A 21,353-nucleotide genomic window follows, 5' to 3' on the forward strand; every position below is an offset into this window, starting at 1 on the left:
GTCCATTTTAATGAGGATGTGTAAATGAAAATTTGCTTTCTGATATATTATTATGTTTCGCACTGCATGTAATGAGAATATTTTCGGGGAAATGTTTCTCAAGATATATAAATTTCCTCTCTTTATCAAAGATGACTCATATTTTGGTTTTACACAAAATTATTTTGCCTCAACAAAGCAGCTTGTTTTCCTCAATCATCAACAGATAAGGAAGAAATAATTATCTAACTCGCCGCCTTTATTAATGAGCAAAATATTACAAACATGTCTATGATAAGTTATCCGGAAAGATAAGTTTGTAATTGCACATTCATTCGAATTCTTAACAACCGGAAAGTGTTAACTGACAGTTCGATGTAGTTAAAGGTCACGATGATCATTCGTAAAGATTAAACGATGGTAAACGTAATCTAAAGTTTGAGGAAACAATGGTTTTACTGTCTTCGTTTCCACAATCGGAATATGAGCTGTAAAAAGAACTTCAAAAAATACTCGTCATGTACGTTTGCTAGGACAAAATGAATACACTTAAAAAGGGGAAAGCGATAAGAGCAAGTCTCAGATAAATTTACGTAAATATTTATATTCACAAGCTAGTTAATGACGTAAATTTTCTGCAAGATACAGAGGACAACGGAAAATGCTTTGTATTTAAAACAATATTTATTAGTTAGTGGATGAGTGAAAACGCTCTTCTTCTATTCATGACACATTAAGCAATTACAATATAGCGATACATGCTATCTTCTAATGTGATCAAAACCTTCAAATAAAAAGAGAATGTTATCAGATTATGGTAAAGCACTCTAGAGCTGTCTGTCCAAGGAACAGAATGTCATTTTCTGCGAAAAACTGGAGCATACACGTGAGAAAAACTACCAAAGAGATCATGCTGTTTGCCAGGATGCGAATCCATGTTCAATTACCAGTATTTAGTGCTCTAATCCGTTCGGCAGCTGGGGGGGGGGAGGGAGAGGCGTCTAATGAAAACAGTGAGAAAATCACTAATATGGTTTCGTCTGAAAAATCTATTCTTATTGCAACAGCAGTTTACCAGCAGCCGAATGAATAAGACGTCTATGTACTAGAACATAATAATATAAAAAAATTAATTTTTAGACGAGAATTTAAATTAAAGTCATATCTTCATACATCCAGATGAATATGATATTATCAGCCATCCTAGAAAATGAAAATATGATGGCGCTGCCATGTCAGGTTAAGGTAGGTGGCGATGGCTTCATTTTGTTTCAATGTCAGCTTTGATCCCGAGATTTACCACCACATGAAAATAACCAAACGCATGTGGGGATAAGGAAAATAGGAAAATTAGAGGCAACACGATATAAGCTCGGCATCACTTACATTCTTAGCATAGTATTCGTGGTCATATGGAAGGAAAGACAAGCTGCAGAAAATAATAACCTAAATAGTGCCATTTTGAATGTGGCTGGCAAATTATACTGGCCAGAAAAAAAAGAGTAGATTTGGTCCTCCTAAGGCGCTAACACATTGTTTGTGATATATTTATTGCTACCGCCTAATAAGTACCTAAAGATAAAAAGTAAAGCAAATTTATGCTATTTAGGCAAAGTATGAAAAAGAGGTCATGATTATAAAACGTTAGGTTTGGTTTATTTAATTACGACAAAGCCTCGAAGCCTATCTGTCTAAAGGAAGGGCTGCCTTCGTGAAGGACTTTCTAAGGGAAACTTGCTCGTATACGCATTACACATGGGGGGGGGAAATCGCGAAAACGCCCATGTAGTCAGCACGTTCGCGGGATTTGAACCTCGGACCTCGGGTACTTTACCGCTCGGCCGTTGGGGCTTTCACACGGTTAGGACGACCACTCTTAGTTCACCAATGACAGTCAACACAAGTATCGCCGTTAATTCTTCCCTCGATGAAGATGTCACACGACTGGTAGTTTGTTTACATTCTGCCACTGTTTAAGTTGTTAATGAGACAGTACTATTACGATACGGGGTGAAAAAAACTGAATCCATATACAGCACTTTTTTCATTAAAAGATATATTTAAATTTAAATTCGAAACATGACTTGCTTAGGCTTGTTTCCAGCCATGTGACATCATCACGGTGGGCTGGGTTAAAATCTACGCTTACTTTGACTCTCATTGGCTAATTTCGCGTGGTTGTCTTAGCAGTGTACAGTTTGCTTATATGCTTAACGGTCACTTAATCACTGGTGAGAATCTTAAAGACACACTGAAAAACAGTTACAACGCGAAATCTTCTCATTCTGATAATTCATATTCTTCTTTTATGTAAAACATTCTTTGTTATCAGATTTGTGATTGGTCCTCTAAAATATGTGTCAAGAATATTTCCGCAAATGTAATCCTTAAAGTTATGATTTTTTTTCTCACTTTAATTAACTAAACTATGTAAAACTTCGCTATCAGAAATACATAACCGTATTATTAAATTCTTTTATTTATTATTAATCAGTTTGATCATGGCAATGCATGTTAAGGGCATCAGTATAAGAATAAAGTTATCTTCCTGTAGAAACGATTTAAGTGAAACTGGAGATCCCCAGCGGCTGAGCTGTTACAGTCGCTGAATACTGGTAGTTTTCGATTTGTAGTTTTTTCTACGTGTAAACAAATATAAGCCAGTTTCCCTACGAAAATCCTCCTCCAAGGCATCATTCCCTTTACGGAGATGGCACTAGCCTGCTTTCCCATAATAATAATTAAGAGTAACTGACCAGTATACACCTGCGTACTCATCGAGATCTGAACCCGGGTCACATTTGTAATAGCAGTTAGGAAATAAATCGTGTAGCCCATTTTTATGAACATTCTGTTCAGCGATAAAATGACTGGCTGCCTTGAAAAATTCATATTTTGGCTCTGCCAGTTTATCCTTTCATACCATTAACTTTAAGCAAAATTTTCTAGGAAAATAAATTTTACATCACGTGCAAAGAAAACAGTGCTATATTTGTAGCAAATCTAGTTCTAGAACTCATATGCATATATTTTATTATTAAATTAGCATTAGCGCATAAGTAGAGAAGACACTGAAAAATGACTTTCTTTATTCAAATATACAAAGACGGTCTATAATCTTTTAAAAAATATAAAAATTCATGGAAAAGATAAATTGCATATTCTTCTTGTTCATGAATACTAAAACAACGAACTCTTCATTAAAATATGAAATTTCGCATTCTTTAAACAATATATATAACACATCTAAACGCAGGTAGTTAAAAAAATATAGCAACTACTAACTGAAAGGGTAAAAACTGGTTTCTGGGTTAATGCTCCAGGTATTTCCGCATGGCATGGCAACAAAAACAGTTCATTCGTTATCATTACCGCAATCAATATCTAACGCATCGAAAATCCGTTCGCTTTTATCTTTGCGGATCATAAATTAAAGTAAAGCGATAAAAATTTATATTCAGAAATTAAATTATGGATTCAAGGAGCTTCTTTATTTTGCCTTCTATTCCCTACATACTTTAAAACATTTGGTAAGATTAAAACGTTGGTTTTAATACCACATTCTTGAAAGATTTTTCTATGCTACTAAAGCAGTGTTTGCTACTAAAGCACTACTTTCTATGCTACTAAAGCAGTGTTTGTAAATTAAATAGTCGTTTTTATTTCTTATTTTATGCTGTGATTTACCCCAATCTCAAACTTATCAGACAAAATAGAATCTCTCACAGTTTCCTCTTATCTATAACAGTCTAGCATTAATTTCGTAGTACTATTTCGCATGAATTATTTTATACACTTAAAACTTCACATAAGATATTCGAAAAAGTGGTTGTACTTTTTTTAAATATTAGGCATATGCTTAGGCATATGCTTAGGCATATGCTTTCAGTTGCGAAGTTTTTCAAAATAAACTAAATAATTTTATGAAAAACGTTTCGAAGCTGTGGGTCAGAAGGTTGTATAAATATAAAATCGAATTTGCTTTTCATATGCAGTTATGATCAGTATAGTGGTTACCGGAGGCTGTTGGTACATCGTTTGGCTTGGGTTCGAATCTCGTATTATTTATTTATTTTTTAGACCATATTATAAGAAGCATATATCTGTTTAAAGATAGAGGTTCTAAACCAGGGGAGAAAGGAATTTCGGAGTTTCAAAAGGTGGAATGCAGAGCCTTTTATTTATCCGTTAAGCATTTAGTTTTAGTTTATGAATATAAAAAATACTTGTATTCACGTTTCAGTATTTTATCAATGTTATCTATGCTTTTTCTTGTTTAATTTACAAAACTAATTAAACAATAATTTAAATTTACATAAATGTATATGCATTTTTCAAGTGCTGGAGAAGGAGAGAACGATCGGCTAGCAATGGTGAAAGGGGTGCATGGTCCAACACAGATTGAAAATTGCTGATCTAAGAGAAGGAGTGCCTTCGTGGAGGGTGTTTTAAGGTAAAATAGCTAGCATTTATGTTATACATAGTGTAAAAACGCAAAAATACCCATGAAGCCATCCCGTGAGGCCACGTAAGAATCCGAATCAAACTACTAGTGTTTAGCGGTTTTACCGGCTCGGCCGCTGGTGGAATATCGAATCTGGGATCGAATGGAAAATTCTCTCAAGAAATTGCTAATAGCATAAAATAAGGTATAAGACGATTGGGTTGTGGCCATCAAGGGTATTTTCGATCAAAATGGGGATGGAGCTGGGTAAAGTCGTACAGTCACTAATTACCTGCGCAGACGACACGTGCTCTTTCACCTTACACATGAATATAAGCGTTTTCTAGTTAATTAATTATACGTCTCGAGCATATGTATAAATAACGGCAACAGTACATTTTATACTACTATCGCTCGTCAAAAATTCCAAACAATAAATATTCACGATGTTTATAAAAGGTTTAAAATAAAAGATTCCATATCTTTCCGCACAAAATTTGCACATATATGTGCAATTTAAATTTTCATAAGGCCAACAAAAAATTTAATTATGAATATCCTTTTCTTCAATATATAGTCAATAATCGAAAAAAAAAACGCAGTTTTTGTGTTATAGTTGATCCCTAAATTTGATCAAAAGTTATTAAACTTCATTCGGTAAATGGCATTGAAAAACTATGTTTAATCTTTGGATTATGGTAACTTGACGATTTTTGGCGAAAATTTGGCGACCAATCCTGCTACAGCAACCTGCTAGTTTTTGCTTGGACGCCATTTTGTTTTCACGAAGTAAAGGCATTTTTTTTTTTTTTAACATTTTTTTTCCAACAATCTGCTAGCCGAATTACGCTTATGCTAGAACTTTTATGGAACAAAAGTGCTTAATCATGACAAAGATTAGGTGCGAAATTGGGAGAAAGTGCAGAATCGCAAACTGCTTGCCGCGTTTTTAAGAATTGCACATACACGGTATCCATGTACACTTCGACCTATTTTCACTTAAAAAAAACATCCCAGAATTGCACAAAAATGGCATTGCGCACACTCTTGACTTTATCCATATACACTGCTAAAGTCCTAGCTGGTAACCTTTATCGCCTTACCAAAATGTCACCAAACTACCTGTTACCATATTCGAAAGATTAGCCGAAACTATTTGCGTCAGAATATCGTGTTCTCTATTATGTTCGGATTTTGCATGTAAAAATGTAACGTTTTCCCTCGTTTGACGTATGAAGGCATCCTTCATCCCAGCCTGAAATATATGCTTTTTAAAGCATTACCTAAAAACTAAATTTAACGTTTTTAGGATTATCTCGTCCATAGTGGTCAATTCGCGAATTTATTCATACTCACGGAGGGGGGGTTAAAATAGCGAAATATTAGAAAATTTCTCAGAATTCTCCAAAATAATAAGAGAAATTCGCAAGAAGATAAAGTTACTGCCCTAATCAATTTACTACATATGCTACAATTTATTCCACTTTCGAATGTAGGCTACGTAATGGCCATTGTAGATAATGTTTGCAAAAAAGCATTAAGATTTTAGACAACAGGAATGAAATGTTTTAGTATCATAAAAACGATCATGACACGTAACAAGGGTTTCAAGGTCGTTAGGTAATTTTACTGCGGGTTAAGGCTTTTGTTATGTACTATACTTAACTCACAGAAAATTAATTATTCAAAGTGTTTTAAAACAATGACACAAAAACAAAAATAAAATATTAAAACTTCCTCGTAGCAAAGATAAAGAACTAGCGAAAGAATACATGACATCATTTTTCTTTTCAGTTTCAGTTACGAAAATTATTTTAAATTATGACAAAAATATCTCGCTACATGGTGAACCGGTATTTCCAATTTCCGGTTCTAACATCCAAAATTCAAACGCATCTGCTAAAATAAAATTTTGCATCCAATACTTTAAACACGGTGTAATACATTTTCGTAGCAGTTAACTTAATACCAGTTTTATTATTTATAATACTATATATATAAGTACTCGTAATTAAAATTAAGGACTTTCGTTTAGAAAATCTAGCTCTTATGAAGCTGAGATTGAAATTTTAATCTTTCAAAATGTATTTCACACTTGATCATAACTGTCCGAGATAGTGAAAATAAGCTAGTGGAATATTGTCATTGACAATTGTATTACCAATTTGTATTGATTTGTATTGACAATTGTACCAATTTGTATTAAGTAAGCAAATAGAAATTAAGATCAACCAATTTTAAATGAATTGAATGAAAAGTAAAAAGCATATTACTGCATTAAAATAAAATAAAAAATATTTCTATTAAATTATTCTATTCTATTTTTAAATTATTCTTTTATTTTACTTAACCCATTCCCCCCCCCATGAACCCATTTCCTTAAACCCATTTCCTTAATGTTTCCTTTTCCTTCCCTGTTTCCATATTCGGGTGGAAGGCTACGTTATTCAAAATTTGATGGCTCTAGGTACGGTTGTTTTTTCACAATACGAAAAAAATGCATAAATTCACGCAGATTATTCATTGTTTCCGTTGTTTAATGAATTTACTTTAAATAAAATTTAACAAAATTATTACTAAATATTATATATCAGTATCGTGATCAAAATATTACCCGTTACTTAAGTGCCGGATATCAAAAAACGCCAATATTTAAACAATCAAAGTATTATTTTTTCCTCTTTCATATATTTTTGAAACCCTAATCTAAGCAGCGATTGTGCAATAACAAGGGAAATGACGTTTTGCTTGGTGCACCATGATATATTCGACATTCACAATGCGTTAAGTTTCAGTGGCTGAGCATGGTACAGCTTAACTAAATTATCAGTCAGTGATTCAACAGGATACTGTTGGAAATTAAAGCAGGTGAATAAGCAATTATTATTCAGTTCACACCTTTCTTTGCTTGAGGGAATAAGTAATCTATCGCATCGTCCACGTTGTTATTTACGAAATGCTAATTTTAGAAAACGGCAGTGAAAATAGCTGGGATATAAAGAAGTTCTCGTCAAGACATACAAAGTACGACTAATCATTGTTTTAAAACTGAATAAGTTTAAATTAAATCTGAAACTGTTTGATATAAAAAACGTCTGCAATGAATTTTTCAAATTTTCTTGTCTGTTACAGTAGGCTACGTTACGCTTACGGTTTCGCAAGTACTGAATAAGTTCCATTAATTTAATTATAATCTGGCTTAGTAAACAGCAAATTCTCACAATTAACGGGGCAGGCAGTATTGCCATTTGACCTAGTATAATATCTTTAATTTATTTTACAAATGGTAACTAAGCAATTTAGTTAACAGAGCGTTAAACAATAATAAAGGTAGTTCTTTAATAATTGATCCTTTTTGTTTGGTAACGTAATGCTTCTAATGATACTAGCACAGCCCAAGAAAGCTATCTGTTTAGGCAAGGTTACCTTCGTGGAAGACTTTCTAAGGGTAGGTGGCCCATGCTGTACAAAGGGAAAATAATGAGAACCAATCACACAGCTAGCCAGTTCTCCAGGATTCGATTCAGGACAAACTAAAACCATTCAGTGATCTTAACTACTCGGTCACAGGTGGGGGGATGAAATACTTTTAACTAATGCAGTTTATTACGCAACTATAATTTATTTTCAATATAATTTAATGCGTGCATTGATATAGAATGTTAATTTGATTCATTTTCACTTATGATATTAAAATCATTTGAAAAACTACACTAATGAAAATGTATTCTTCATTTTTACAAAACTCACACAGCTATTTTCTCTCTCTCTCTCTCTCTTTTTTTTTTTTTTTTTTTTTTTTTTTAAGGAATTCTATCTTCACCACCTCCCATTAATTTGACACCTGCAGCAGTATCAGCAGTACATTCCAGCTAATGTGGCTGGATGAGCGTTTACGTGGTTTTCCCTATGTGTAACGTGTATACGAAGCAGTTTTCCTTAGCAAGTACGTCACGAAGGCATCCCTCCCTTTAAGCAGATAGCACTTATGTGCCTTACCATAATCAAATAAACCAAACCATTCCAACTAATGAAAATTACTAGGGTGAAATTAAACTACATTAAAAAGATTGTGAAGTTTGAATTTTTAACTAGCTATTATGATGCTGAAAAGGTTTCTGTAAAAATAGGATAATTTTACCGAACTTACAAGAATCAGGTAATTCTCTTTGGATGTTATATTATTTAAGGTATAATTAATGAAATTCCAAGAGGGAAAACATGACAGAGGATATTTACAAAAGAATGTTTTAGCAGTCAAATGGAAATGAGAAAGTTTTGAATTTTAATTTATATATGATAGAACAGTAGTCTCAAATCGGTGGTTTGGGGCCACATGCGAGTACCGAAGCAGTTTTATGCTGCCAACAAGTACATTTCAATCATGTATTCGTTGCAAATACGGTGTTACAGATGTAATAATTTTAATTATTTGAAGCCAGAGTTTTCATTTTTTTGTTACCATTACAACTTAATGTGAATGATGCACTAGAAAATGTACAAACTGAGCTAATTAATTTACAGTGTGATATAAATCTTATTGAAAGATTTGATTATATTTCGTTGCACGTGTCAAAAAATAAGTATATTCAGTTGTACATTTTTGAACTAAGAATAATCACTTTTTTGGAGAATACACTTACAAGCGGAAAGCTTTTTTTCACAAATGAAAATTAATAAGATTTTTGTTTGTTTTCTGTGACTACGAGTGCTATGCGACTAAAGGGAGGAATGCCTTCGTGGAGGACTTTCTAAGGAAAACTGGCTCGTATACACGTTCGCGGGATTCGAACCCGGACTGAACTACCAGTGTTCAGCGACTTTACCGCTCGGCCACTGATGGACGAAAACTAGTAAAAGTAAAACCATATTGACCGATGAGCATCTAACAATCATCGCTGAAGATCATTTCTAGTAATTTTTCTAAATTGCGCGAACTTTTAGAAAGAAATTCTGTGTTTACATAAACAATTTAAATGCTTTGCATATAAAAAGTATTTTAATTTGGTCACAGAAATATTTAATAAATAAAAAATCAGAGTGAGTTATCATTATTTATTCTCAAGTTTTGTCGGATTTAAAAAACTTTCTCCGAAAATTTAGAAAGTCACCATGATTAGTTTATATTTAATTTAAATTAAAGTAAGTTATTTAACGATTAATTCAACATTGTTGGATTATTTGAAATACCATGTCTGTCTGAGATGTTAATATTTTGCTGTCAATACGTTTGTAATGCAAAGTATGTATATTCAACGAAAAATGTTGCAGGTGTCAAATTTTAAATTTCAAGTAGAAAATAAACATAAATTTGATTTTTTTTCCTTTGCGTTACTATTATTATTGTTTATGTGTGTTTTGCTAAATATTTAGTAAGTTAAATTTAAAATTTAATTAAAATATTTTTAATTTTATTGATAAAAAGTATTTTGGCTCGTTGGCTGTTTTTGGATCATGCATTCGACCCGCATACAGTGCGAGTTTGATACGTCAACTAGCGCTGAATTTACTACGGCTTTCTTCAGCTAAAAAAAAAAAAAAACGCAGGACAGATCTTTTTATCTGTTATTTACTTAAAATGGAATGCAGCGGAAGGGAATTGTCAAGAAAACGATAGTGGTCAAAGCAGTAGATATGTACAACCTACTATTTTGAAGATTCTCTTATTTATGCAAATTATTATTTACTTTATTACATAATTTATTATTTGTAGAAAAATATATTACGAAAGAAATGATTGAATCCAAGGGCGAAACATTTTTATGGCATTTATTTATACAGCAACCAGAAATACTTTCGCAAAACTACAACACAGCATGTCATTAAATAGGCATGCTTTGCATTTAAGCTTGCGTGAAAAGAGAACGAATTTCCATGTATGACATCCGTCGTTTTGTTACTGTACTATTTATTTTGTATATCAAATTGTGCATTTATGCTGGCACGACACAAACAATTGAAGATACCATCTGTTGTTGAATTCAAATACAAAAAACTCACACGTATACTCGCCACTTAATTCAAAAAAACATGTCTATTGTTCAGCTCATGTGCAAAGGTAAGCAAAGATTTCACCCGAGAAACGGTAAATACCTAACAGGATTATTAAATTTAAATACATTCTACCATCGCAGCCATTGCAAACTTGTTGCTAAGTGACCAAAAGGGCGACGTCTTCTTTCTGTAAACAAAAACAATCTGATAGGATTCGACGATAAAGCCAACAGAAGTTAATGCGACGAAAAATATTTCTCCTCTTCGGTATAAACTGTTAGCTGTCAACAAGCCTATTTAATGTGGACATTGAACTGCATTCGCGTCTTTAAACCACAAATCACTGAATGTTGTTTCCGTGTAAGGCGACGGATAAGCTTACTGTTTAACGAACGAGAACGCCTACATGTTCACAAATGAAGCGCTTGATAAATGTAAATTTCAGAAATATTTTTTGCCAAAGGAAAACGACGAAAATGAGATATAATTTATTTCCTGGGTACATTTTTTTAACCTGCCAGTAAATGTTATTTATAGCTCGCTCCTGCTTATCTTGTTTATGAGATAAATCTCCATTTACACAAGTATCTAAGCCTTTAAGGAATCCTGCATTATCGAGTGTCATACTGTTATTACATAATAGAATCGAAATTAAAAATAGCTGACTATTATTACATTTGACCTTGAATTAATAACCAAACATCCTTGCTTCAAAGTCAAGGTATATCAAATTTACTAAGATATGCTTCCAAGTTTCCAGAGAGAACAAGCCCTACAAATTCTACGTTCAATAATTCGAAATTGTAGAAAATTATCGTGAGAGAACCGTAACGTAAGCAAGTGATGAGACGTGATACAAGACAATTTAACTCAGTCCTCTACGAAAGCACCTTCACCTAGAGGCAAATATGTGCTTTGCCATAATCAAATAAATCAAATCTATTAGATTCACTGGCCGGTAAGCCATTGGCAAATTTCCTGAAAGAATGACAAAAAAATCATGTGAGAAGCATTGCAATATCGTATTAATAATTTATTAAATTCCTCTTACATGGAAAAGAAGCAGACCAATGTATAATTTAAGACCAGACAAAGGACTAGCTGTTTTAGATTCAAGTTAATTTTGAATAAAGGTCAAGTAAGGGCTATCTGTGTAGGGGAAAAGGACGCCTTCGTGGAGGGCCTTTTTAAAGGAATCTGGTTCGTATTTACGTTACACATGGGGCAAAAGCTCGTTAACCGATGTTCTAACCCAGGATTCTTTCAGGAAATTTGCCAATGGCTTACCGGCCAGTGAATCTACCAATATTTAAGAGTGTGCATTTGTTGGGTATATAATCAGACTTCACAGGACTAGAACCATAGGTCCATCCTATGGTAGGTGCGGGCTTGGCAGGGACCGTACTGGTACTGTCGTGTCCGTTGCCTTTGCTGTGGGGACGCTCTCATGTAGATATTAAGCGCTGTGTCGGGGAGGACGGCTCCCCGCGCAGCCCTCAGTGTGATGGATTGTGGCGATGAACATGAGAAGTGCCTGCGTTCTGTTTGGTGAGTTGGCGCCCCAACGGCACAGTCAACTGAGGAAGGCCTCTGTATCATGTAAAGACGCTCTAGAAGCTGCCAGGTAATGTGCCCGACTTCGAGTTAATGTGCGTAGTATAGTAGGTAGCGTGACAACCGATTACACAGAGTCAACAACTGCCGCCCTCTCTTCGTGATGTCTGTGCGCCCAGGAGCGGCAAGTGCGCATGTTGTTAGTTAAGCGCTGAAGATTCAAAAGACAGAGTTCATTTTAAAAGTCCTGGTACTTCGGGACTTAGGCCTCCGTTTTTCAGCTAGCTGAGTTCCTTTTATTCTCCTCTTTTTGGAGTCCTGTTGACAACACCGGACCTTCGCACATAATACGAATGTAGTTCGAGGGATATGTGCCTTAGCTGCATCAGTAATTGCAGGAATGTTTAATAAACATTTGATCGATTCCTGTGTATCTAGTGTAGTTATAAACAGATATCTATGAGCTCGTAGCCTGCAGCAACGTAGTTTACTTCTAAATAATGACAGAATGAAACGCAGATTTTTAAAAAAAAGTGTTGAGCGACTTTTTGACCTCACTGATTTAATTTCATTTGCCTTATGGTTTAAGGAAAATTCAGTTACCAATAATTTTATAATAACGCATAATTTTAGGAATAACTTCATAAGAAACATAAAAGAAGAAACGATTAATGCCAAATATCAGATCTGAAAAAAACAAACTTATGTTAATTTATTACATTGCCACAAATTTTATCGATTTCGAATGGGATTGTCGTCCGTCCCTCCTCTTCAAAGAGGAAGAAAACGGATAGAAAATTTCTTGAAAAGAAAAGGATCTCTGTCAGTCATCTTCAAAATCGATAGTTTTGTATAGAAGCTACGCTACTCTAAGACATTTTTATGTGATTTTTATATTAAGTTCATTTTAAACATAATACAAAAATGACTTCGGTAATGAAGGAAAGTAAGCAAAGGAAGAAAGCAGTCTTCGGTAATATATGACTACAGCGTGATCTAATGACACAAACACAAAGGTTCTCTCATAAAAGTACCGTCTACTTTACGGAAGTCGGCCACTTATCGAAAAGCTAAAAAGTTCCATAAACATATCTCAACTTAAAAGTGACTACACACTTATGAAGGTCAGTTCGAATTTGTAAAATAACAATCAGTGGATCTTTTACGTTATAGAGCAACACGCTCCAAACAATCTCCTTACAGAAAGATAAAATGCGAAAAAGTTCCTGTTAGCCAGTTTAAAATTAAATTTGCTTATTTATTACAAGAGTGTTCTTGTATTCAAAGTGAGAAATGCCACTTAAAAAATTTTAAAGTATTCATTCTACTTTGTTTTTTGTTCATTGAGCTAACTAAACTACGAGATTGTAAAGTTGCTGACCACTGGTAGTTCGGTCCGGGGTTCGAATCCCGTGAACGGTTTGGTTGCACGGGCGTTTTCGTGGTTTTTCGAATCTGTAATGTGTATACGAGCCACTTTCCCTTAGAAAGTCTTCCACGAACGCATCCCTCCCCTCAGGCAGATAGCAGTCGATGCTTTGCCGTAATTACATAAACAAACAGATCATCTGTAAAAACCGCCAAATGGAGCCAAGGTGGTTGCGCTAATATGTAAGTACCAAAAAATTTTATCATTGTCGAAATGGATATGGATTACCTAGATCAGTGTGGTACAAACTTTAGTTACCCGAGGGTCAATCAAACGATAGTATAGGAGAGGCCAGAGACATTAAAGAAAGAAAATGAATTACACATAAAACACTAGTTTAATATATCTTTAGGGATGAAAGAAATTGTCATCTGATGGACCAGCTTTGTCAGCCGTTTCCCGCTAAATCTGCTATTTTGCATTCTCTGCAGTTCAGGTTCGCCAGCTAGTTCCTTTTTACACTGTTTGTTTTTCACAAATACAGTTTATTCTGTGCATTATTATTTAAGGGGGCTCATGCCCTTAAATCCTTTATGGTCTTCGAATATGTGACTGTTGCAGGAATTGGCATATTTCATTTATTTTAAAAGCAATTACTTCCAACTTTTTACAGCTAACTACACAATATAGCTGCTTTGGAAACTAGTAACCAGAAAGTTTGTGTTGCCACACATATTTTTGTAATTTAATCCGCTTTATGACAAAATTTTTCGTCATGTTTCCATCTTGCGCGCATGATATTTGAAAAATGACTAATGGTACATATTTGAAATTTGATGGAATAATTTACATGGGCACTATTTTCTAACTGAACCAAAAATCTGATGAATATTTCCATATTAAAAAATTTTATGCACGAAAATATTACAGATTTTTTTAAATAAAATACATTCTATAAACTCAACTCCAAATAAAATAAAAATTTAACATGAAATTCTTAAAATATTTTGTTCACAGTAGTTTAAAAATATTATAAAAGCTATATATTAAATATGGAATTAAATTATGCTACAGAATGTTTTAAATTGAGCGCGCAAGTTGGAAACAGGACGAAACATTTTGTCACAAAGCGGATTAAATTATAAAAATATTTGTGACAACACAAACTTTCTGATTACGATTTCAGAAAGCAGCTATATTATGTAGTGAGCTGTAAAAAGTTGGAAGTAATTGCTTTTAAAATAAGTAAAATATCCCAATTCTTGCATCAGTCACCTATTCGAAGATCTTATAGGTTTTAAGGTGTATGAGTCCCCTTAAAGCAATAAAAAGGGTCTTTTGTTTTTCTAAATGCTTAACTAACATTTTTTTCTCCTCCAGTAAGAAGGTCAAGTGCCAACAAAATGGATAAGAGGGCCGCGGGTTGGACCACACTGCCCTAGATCATGACAAAGCACACTAACTACTAGCCACAACTCAAATCTACTGATGAGGAAAATATTTTCTTGCTGAAAATATTTAATTTAGCGCATATAGGAGCGAGTTACCCTATAAAGGATACAATCCCAAACATATATAATCTTCATAAAAGAATATTTTTATGTATCGTTATGCAAGTAACTTTTTAATTTTGTTTATTAATCACAGCAACAACCCAAAACTCCTTTAAGCGAGGCCCCTGAGAAGATGGCCTGACTTTTATGAGAAATTAGAGAGGGCACCTTAATGTCAGAACACCCCCTTATGAAAGTCTGACTTTTCGATGATAGAAAAGCGTTATAAAGCGAACCCGAACTGGGTTATTGATTGAACATGCAAGTATGAAAATTATTTACGGTATGAAAATAGTAAACACATAATACGGAACTAAGGGCAAAAAAGAAATAAAAAAATATATAATGAAGCATTATTGGAACAGATAAAAAATTACAACACAGATCTCTGTTTCTAACAGGATATTACGGGTTATCATTTGTAGCTCAATAATACATTGTTTATTTTTTATTTATTTATTTTTTTTTTTTGCTCCGTCAAACTATGTATATCTCTAGCGGAAGGTATTATTGAAAGGATACGCCGGTCTATTGTTTTATTAATGATTAATTACGTTGATGATGATTCGAACTGTCATGCAAACTTCCATCTTTTTTCTATCGCGTATCTATTTGATATGATCTACAGAATAATGAGCGATTTAATACTACCTATTTAATTAAGACTTCGGCCAACATCGGTCAGCTGAATACTTATTACATACATCGCTTAAAAACACAGCATATTTCTCAAAATAAATATTCTTAACATTAGTTGCACAGTTATAGCGAAAATTATAGTTGCAGTCCTCGGCGTTTATTAAATTCACAGTTTATTTAAATCAACCGCTTACTATGTCCAAATTTCTAGGAACCTAAACAAATATATACTAATCAATAGAAAAACTGCCTTTTATTCAAACTCGCCTTCGCCACTTACTTATAAAACACATACATGACAGCGAGCCGCATCGGCGGCTCTGTATATTGGCGGATGTGATTCTGTACTGATTAACCATTAAGGGACAGTGACCACGTCCTCCGTCACTTATCACTTATAAAACGTCACTTATAGACAAAAGCCTGATTCTTCAGTGCCAGAATATTTTACTTGTAGCTATCAACGCTATCGGCTTCATCTGCATATTCCATTCCTTAAACTTACTGTGGATCGTTTCATACTTACAGTTTAGGTACTTCGGGTCTTCAACAAGCGTAGTTGATGAAACCTTTTCAACCTCTCTGCAGTCTCTTACCTGCGAGACATTACTTTTAGAGCTCTGACCATTCTAAGAACTCCTCCAAGAGAAGAAAATTTCCAAGAGAAGAAATTTTCTCCAAGAGAAGAAAATTTCCTTCAAATTCCTCTGAGAAATTTCTTGGCTAAAATTAACACGAATAATCCTCTAAAGCACTCCAAATGAGTGTCGATTCTGAATGAGAATACAATTGATAAACTGTTGATGAGTACCAAATAAGCACGGATAGAATAATTGTTTTTATAATTTAAAAATTTCATCGAGTAAAACAATCATAAAATTATTTTTAGGAAAAAAAGTAATAGGATTAAAAAAAAATCTGAAAGCTTTCAGATTTTACATTACGCCCAAAGGGACTTTTTTTAACGTTTTGTGTATTGCCTTTTTATTAAATATCATGTTCTTCGCACATAAACCATAAAATTCAATTCAACAGCAATATCGCAGAATAATTTTAAAATCAGCATATCTTTAGAATTTTTGATAGACAGTCTCGCGCCTTGGAGGAAAAAATGTTTTTTCGTACAGTGTTCCTACTGCTCGCTTTGAAATCGTTGAGTTTGTTAATCAAAAACTCATAAATGCTTTACAAAATATGAAAGAGGTAACAAAACAAATTCCAAATTAGGGTTTTCAGATGACCATACTCGGGTGGAGACGGAAGTTATTCAAAACTTGATGGCTCTAGGTACCGTTGTTTTATCACAATGCGAGAAACATACATACATTTATGCAGATTCTTCATTATTTATTTTTTTTAATATAACACAGGGCGATCATATTTGGAGGCTACAATTTAAAAAGCGAATCGCCATTTATAGTGAATCGACGCAAAATGCCAAAACGAAACGCCCTTTGGACTAAAATTAACTTGAAATTGCTTAAATAGTTTCATTTTCGCATTAATTTTTAATTACTACTTTAGGATTAATTACTAGATCAATTCTCAGTTACTGTTTTGCTAAGTAGTTTTAAAAAACTTGCTATAATCTACTGCATACGCAACTAGCCGTCTATTAAACTCATCCGCTTATATACATGATAAGTACTGGGTACTGTATGTACTATAAATAAATAAAATATTATACATATAATATACTATGGCAAAATTAGACTTGAACCTTACAATTCCATCATATTTGCTCTTAAACAGATTTGTGAAAACCTGCCTGTAGAAACACGTCTTATTACATATATACAGACTCATTATATGGTTTGAAAACAGTAGCATATGTTGATAACACTAATATTTTGGTCTCCTATATAAACGGTCTCCTTGTAAATGTTGAGAAAATCCATGAAGTGAAAATGAACTGGGTGAAAGCCAATACTGGTGTTATAGGGAATGAGAAGGCCGACATGTTGGCCAAAGAGGCTGCTATGAGTGATGCCCAGGGTGCTCTCGATATTCAAGCATCAAAAAGGATTGTTATTGGTAAAATCAATTATTTTTGTTATGATTGCTGGAAAGAGAAACGGAACATTTCGAGTAAGAGGAAAGATTATTTTTTAAACTTTGTTTGTAAACAAAGTTTCTGAAAATATAAGAATGATACTTGATTTTGATTACAAACAAATATTACTGGACACGGGCGCTTCCAGGCGTACCTGAAAAGATTTAATTTGCAAAATTTTTGTAGGGCTGGAGGCATTGCACGACATTTCGTCGAAGACTGCGTATTATTGCGGCATGTTGCCGAAAAACATAGTAACGTAAAAGAATTCTGTTGCCGCAGGAAAGAGTATAGATTTGTAAAGGATTTGTTGAACTTTATAAATAGCAATCGAACAATATTGTAAATTTTGATTTGATGTTTTTAAGTGCACTTTTGTTTTAATCTGTGTTGAGTGTGCTGCATTAACTATGAGGCCGATTATTATCGGCCAGGAGAGTTATTATATTACATTACCTGTACACTCGCATATTATATTATATTACCTGTACATATAAATAAATAAAAATGCATAGGTTATTCGATTAGATGCGCATAGAATCTAATTCGCAAAATTAAAATTCTTATTAAATGGAAGTTGCTTAAAAATCAGATGGCAATTTTCACGTAACCAACGGCCTAATTTCGGTAGTTTAGGCTGTCACAGTCAATGGGCGAATGTACTTTTTTCTTTTTCTTTTCTTCTTTTTTTCTTTGACAGCACTTTAACAGGAATGCCGTATCTTATGTTGCAGTTGTTAGTTTCTCAAACAAAAGTTTATCCAGGTAAAAAAAAAAAAAAAAAAAAAAAAAAATATGAAATGTTTCAGATTTTAATTCAGATTTTAAATTACGTCCAAAGGGGCGTTTTTTTAACATTTTGTGTGTTACCTTTCTTTATTAAATATCATGTTCCTCGCACTTAAACCATAAGATCCAGTGCAACAGCAATATCGCAAAACAGTTTTAAAATGAGCATAGCTTTAGAATTTCCGATACAGAGATTCGCACGCTGGAGATAAAAACATGTTTTTTTCTGTACAACGTTGCCATTGCTCGCTTTGAAATCCTCGAGTTTGTTAATCAAAAATTCGTTAAAGTTTTACAAAATATGAAATGGATAATAAAACAAATTCCAAATTTCAAATTTGGGCTTCCACATACACATATTCGCAGTAAGATTACGTCATTCAAAATTCGACGGCTCTATGTACCGTTGTTTTATCACAATGCGAGAAATATAAATACATTTATGCAGATTTTTCATTATTTAATTTCTTCAAGTATAATGCAGGACTCTAACATTTGGTGGTAACACTTGGAAAAGCAAACCGAACATTTATAGCGATTCAACGCAAAATCGCAAAACGTAAACCTTCAGGGACAAAACCCCTTTGGACTAATAATAATCACATTCCAGCAAAATGGGGTTTCTATTTTATTGGAACTAAGAGGCACGTTCATGATCCGTATCTGAATAATGTGCTCTGACATCACTGGATTGGTCGAAATGGTAAAAATGATTTAGCGCTGTCCAGATATCCAGCAAAATCTTCTGATTCTACGCTTGCTGAATTTTTCCTTTGTGGTTACGCTAAAGATAATTTACCTCAATTAATAACAAAACCCAAGGACAAATTATACCTACTTTGGTGAGCATCGGTGGGAATGCCAACGCATTCGGGTAGAATCGGAGTAACGTGTTGGACGTGTGTCGCGTAACAAAAGCAGCACAATAAGGAATATGCTGTGATAAAAAATTTGAAACATTTTAAACTTATTTCTTATAGTAACTTACATTTTACATACATTTAATTTCCAGTATTTTACAAAATAAAGTGTATTGAAATCTACGTGTCGTTTGTAACAATTCTATATTTGACTAAGGCATAAAATGCAAGAAACATATACTAGTAAAAGATTGAAATATAAACATACGTGGCGCATCATTTCTAGCGCAACGCACGTCATTCTTTGGATACTTAGTAGTATCAAACTATAGGCAGGTATAGCCTATGCCCCTTTGTGTAAACTATGTCCTCATAAATCCTGTAGATTACTTACATCACTTTCTTAAGCTATCATCTAATTTTTGTGCCAAATATTTTTCGCTCAATTTTGTTCCGAATATTGCCAATAAGATTTGATTCTTTTGCGTTAGAACTGTGAAGCATATATGAAGATGATCTGTCTCTACGTTTTCGAATATCCCTAAAATCACGCTTGCAAACAAAACCATGTAACTGAAGTGCATTTGTATCAAATTAACCTTCAGACGGAACAAATAAAAAAAAAAATTCCCTCAAATTTGCACTTCAAGGAGGAAGGAAAATATTAACGCAGTTATGTTGCTCACAGGCAACTCTTGAAACGATTACAGCTCTCGCGAATGGACTGTAAATCCTGGTGGTCAGCAAGGAAACGTCACTTAAAGGGAAAGAATCGATAAATATTTTTTGAGATGGTTTCGCTCTGGCGACAGAATCCAGTGGAGGGAAAAACATCGGCTTGACGGAAATTACACTGGATAAAAAAGGCTGAAAGGTCTGTCTCGAATGCTAGAATGCAATTTTCCCAGGAGTGTGATCCTGAACATTTTTGACGACATTCTATAGGGTTTGGAGCTGACCTACATGTCGTAAGGAAGATATAAAAACGTTATTTTACCTGTATTTTTGATATGTGGATGTCAAGAGACAATTTTCTTTCAGTATATTTCTCTGCAACATCTTTCAGTACACTTCTCTACATCGTATCCACAAAATCATTACTTTATTTTTATAACTGCTGGTAGCAGACACATACTTCTAATTACAAAAATGTTTTGAAAGATACAAAGAGTTTAATTTTTGTATTTTTAAATTAAATAAAAATAAAACCAGTACTTGAGTAGTAAATGAGGAGTGCCGGAGCCCCATGGAAGGAGGAATGAAAATAAATAAAATAATTAATAAAATAATTAGTAAGTAAAATAATAAAATAATTAGCTTTCAGATTTTACATTACGCCCAAATGGGCCCTTTTTTTTAACATTTTGTCTGTTACCTTTATTTATTAAATATCACCTTCTTCGCACTTAAACCATAAAATTCAATTCAACAGCAGTATCGCAAAATATTTAAAAGAGCATATCTTTACAATTTCCGATACACAGTCTCGCGCGCTGGAGATAATTTCTTATTCCCATAAAGTTTTGCCATTGCTCGCTTTGAAATCGTTGAGTTTGTTAATCAAAAATTCGTTGAAGTGTTACAAAATCTGAAATCGATAATAAAACAAATTTCAAATTCAAATTAGGGCTTCCCATGGCCATATTCCATGGAAAATTACGTTATTCAAATTTGGATGGCTGTAGGTACCGTTGTGTTACCACAATGCGAGAAACATACATACATTTATGTAGATTCTTCATTATTTAATTTCTTTAAATATAAGACAGGGTGATAATATATGGTGGCAACGATTTGGAAAGTGATACAGCCTTTTTAAAGGTTTCGACGCAAAATGCCAAAACGAAATTAATAGTCCTTCAAGGGCAAATTACCCCTTTGGTTTAAAAAGGTTGACTCCCCGTACGACAAAAATAGACCAAAATATTTGGTATTAGAATCGCGGATCGTTTTTAGGGGCTGTACAGAAATTGAACAGCGAAGTGTTATGGGAATAAGTAAAGAGCATATCTATGCAGATTATTGTGAAAAGTATTCATACAAAAGATTTTTTTATTCAAAATATAAATCTTATTCACAGAATATTATATAGAATCGGTGTTCTAGGAAACATTGAGGC

At 33.6% G+C, this 21,353-nt stretch overlaps 2 protein-coding genes across 11 annotated transcripts in view; one reads left to right on the plus strand and one right to left on the minus strand.

Moving 5' to 3' along the window:
• The window catches only part of LOC118188251 (tyrosine-protein phosphatase Lar-like), a 1,537,039-nt gene that overhangs the window by 949,166 nt on the left and 566,520 nt on the right, over positions 1–21,353 (minus strand). The window lies entirely within an intron of this gene.
• LOC118189724 (uncharacterized) overlaps positions 1–21,353 on the plus strand; it is a 451,032-nt gene that overhangs the window by 412,384 nt on the left and 17,295 nt on the right. Inside the window, exon 6 of one of the 3 annotated variants that reach the window (XM_085815777.1) lies at positions 4,319–4,432. The exons of the other annotated variants lie outside the window; for them this stretch is intronic. Within the exon in view, the coding sequence (XP_085671903.1) occupies positions 4,319–4,384 (66 nt within the window). The 3' untranslated portion in view covers positions 4,385–4,432. The remainder of the gene's footprint in view (positions 1–4,318; positions 4,433–21,353) is intronic. 3 annotated transcript variants of the gene reach the window in all.

This window comes from Stegodyphus dumicola, chromosome 4 (genome assembly GCF_044657685.1).
Source record: "Stegodyphus dumicola isolate Sdum_Otavi_A_Nest chromosome 4, ASM4465768v1".
Lineage (NCBI taxonomy): Eukaryota > Metazoa > Arthropoda > Arachnida > Araneae > Eresidae > Stegodyphus > Stegodyphus dumicola.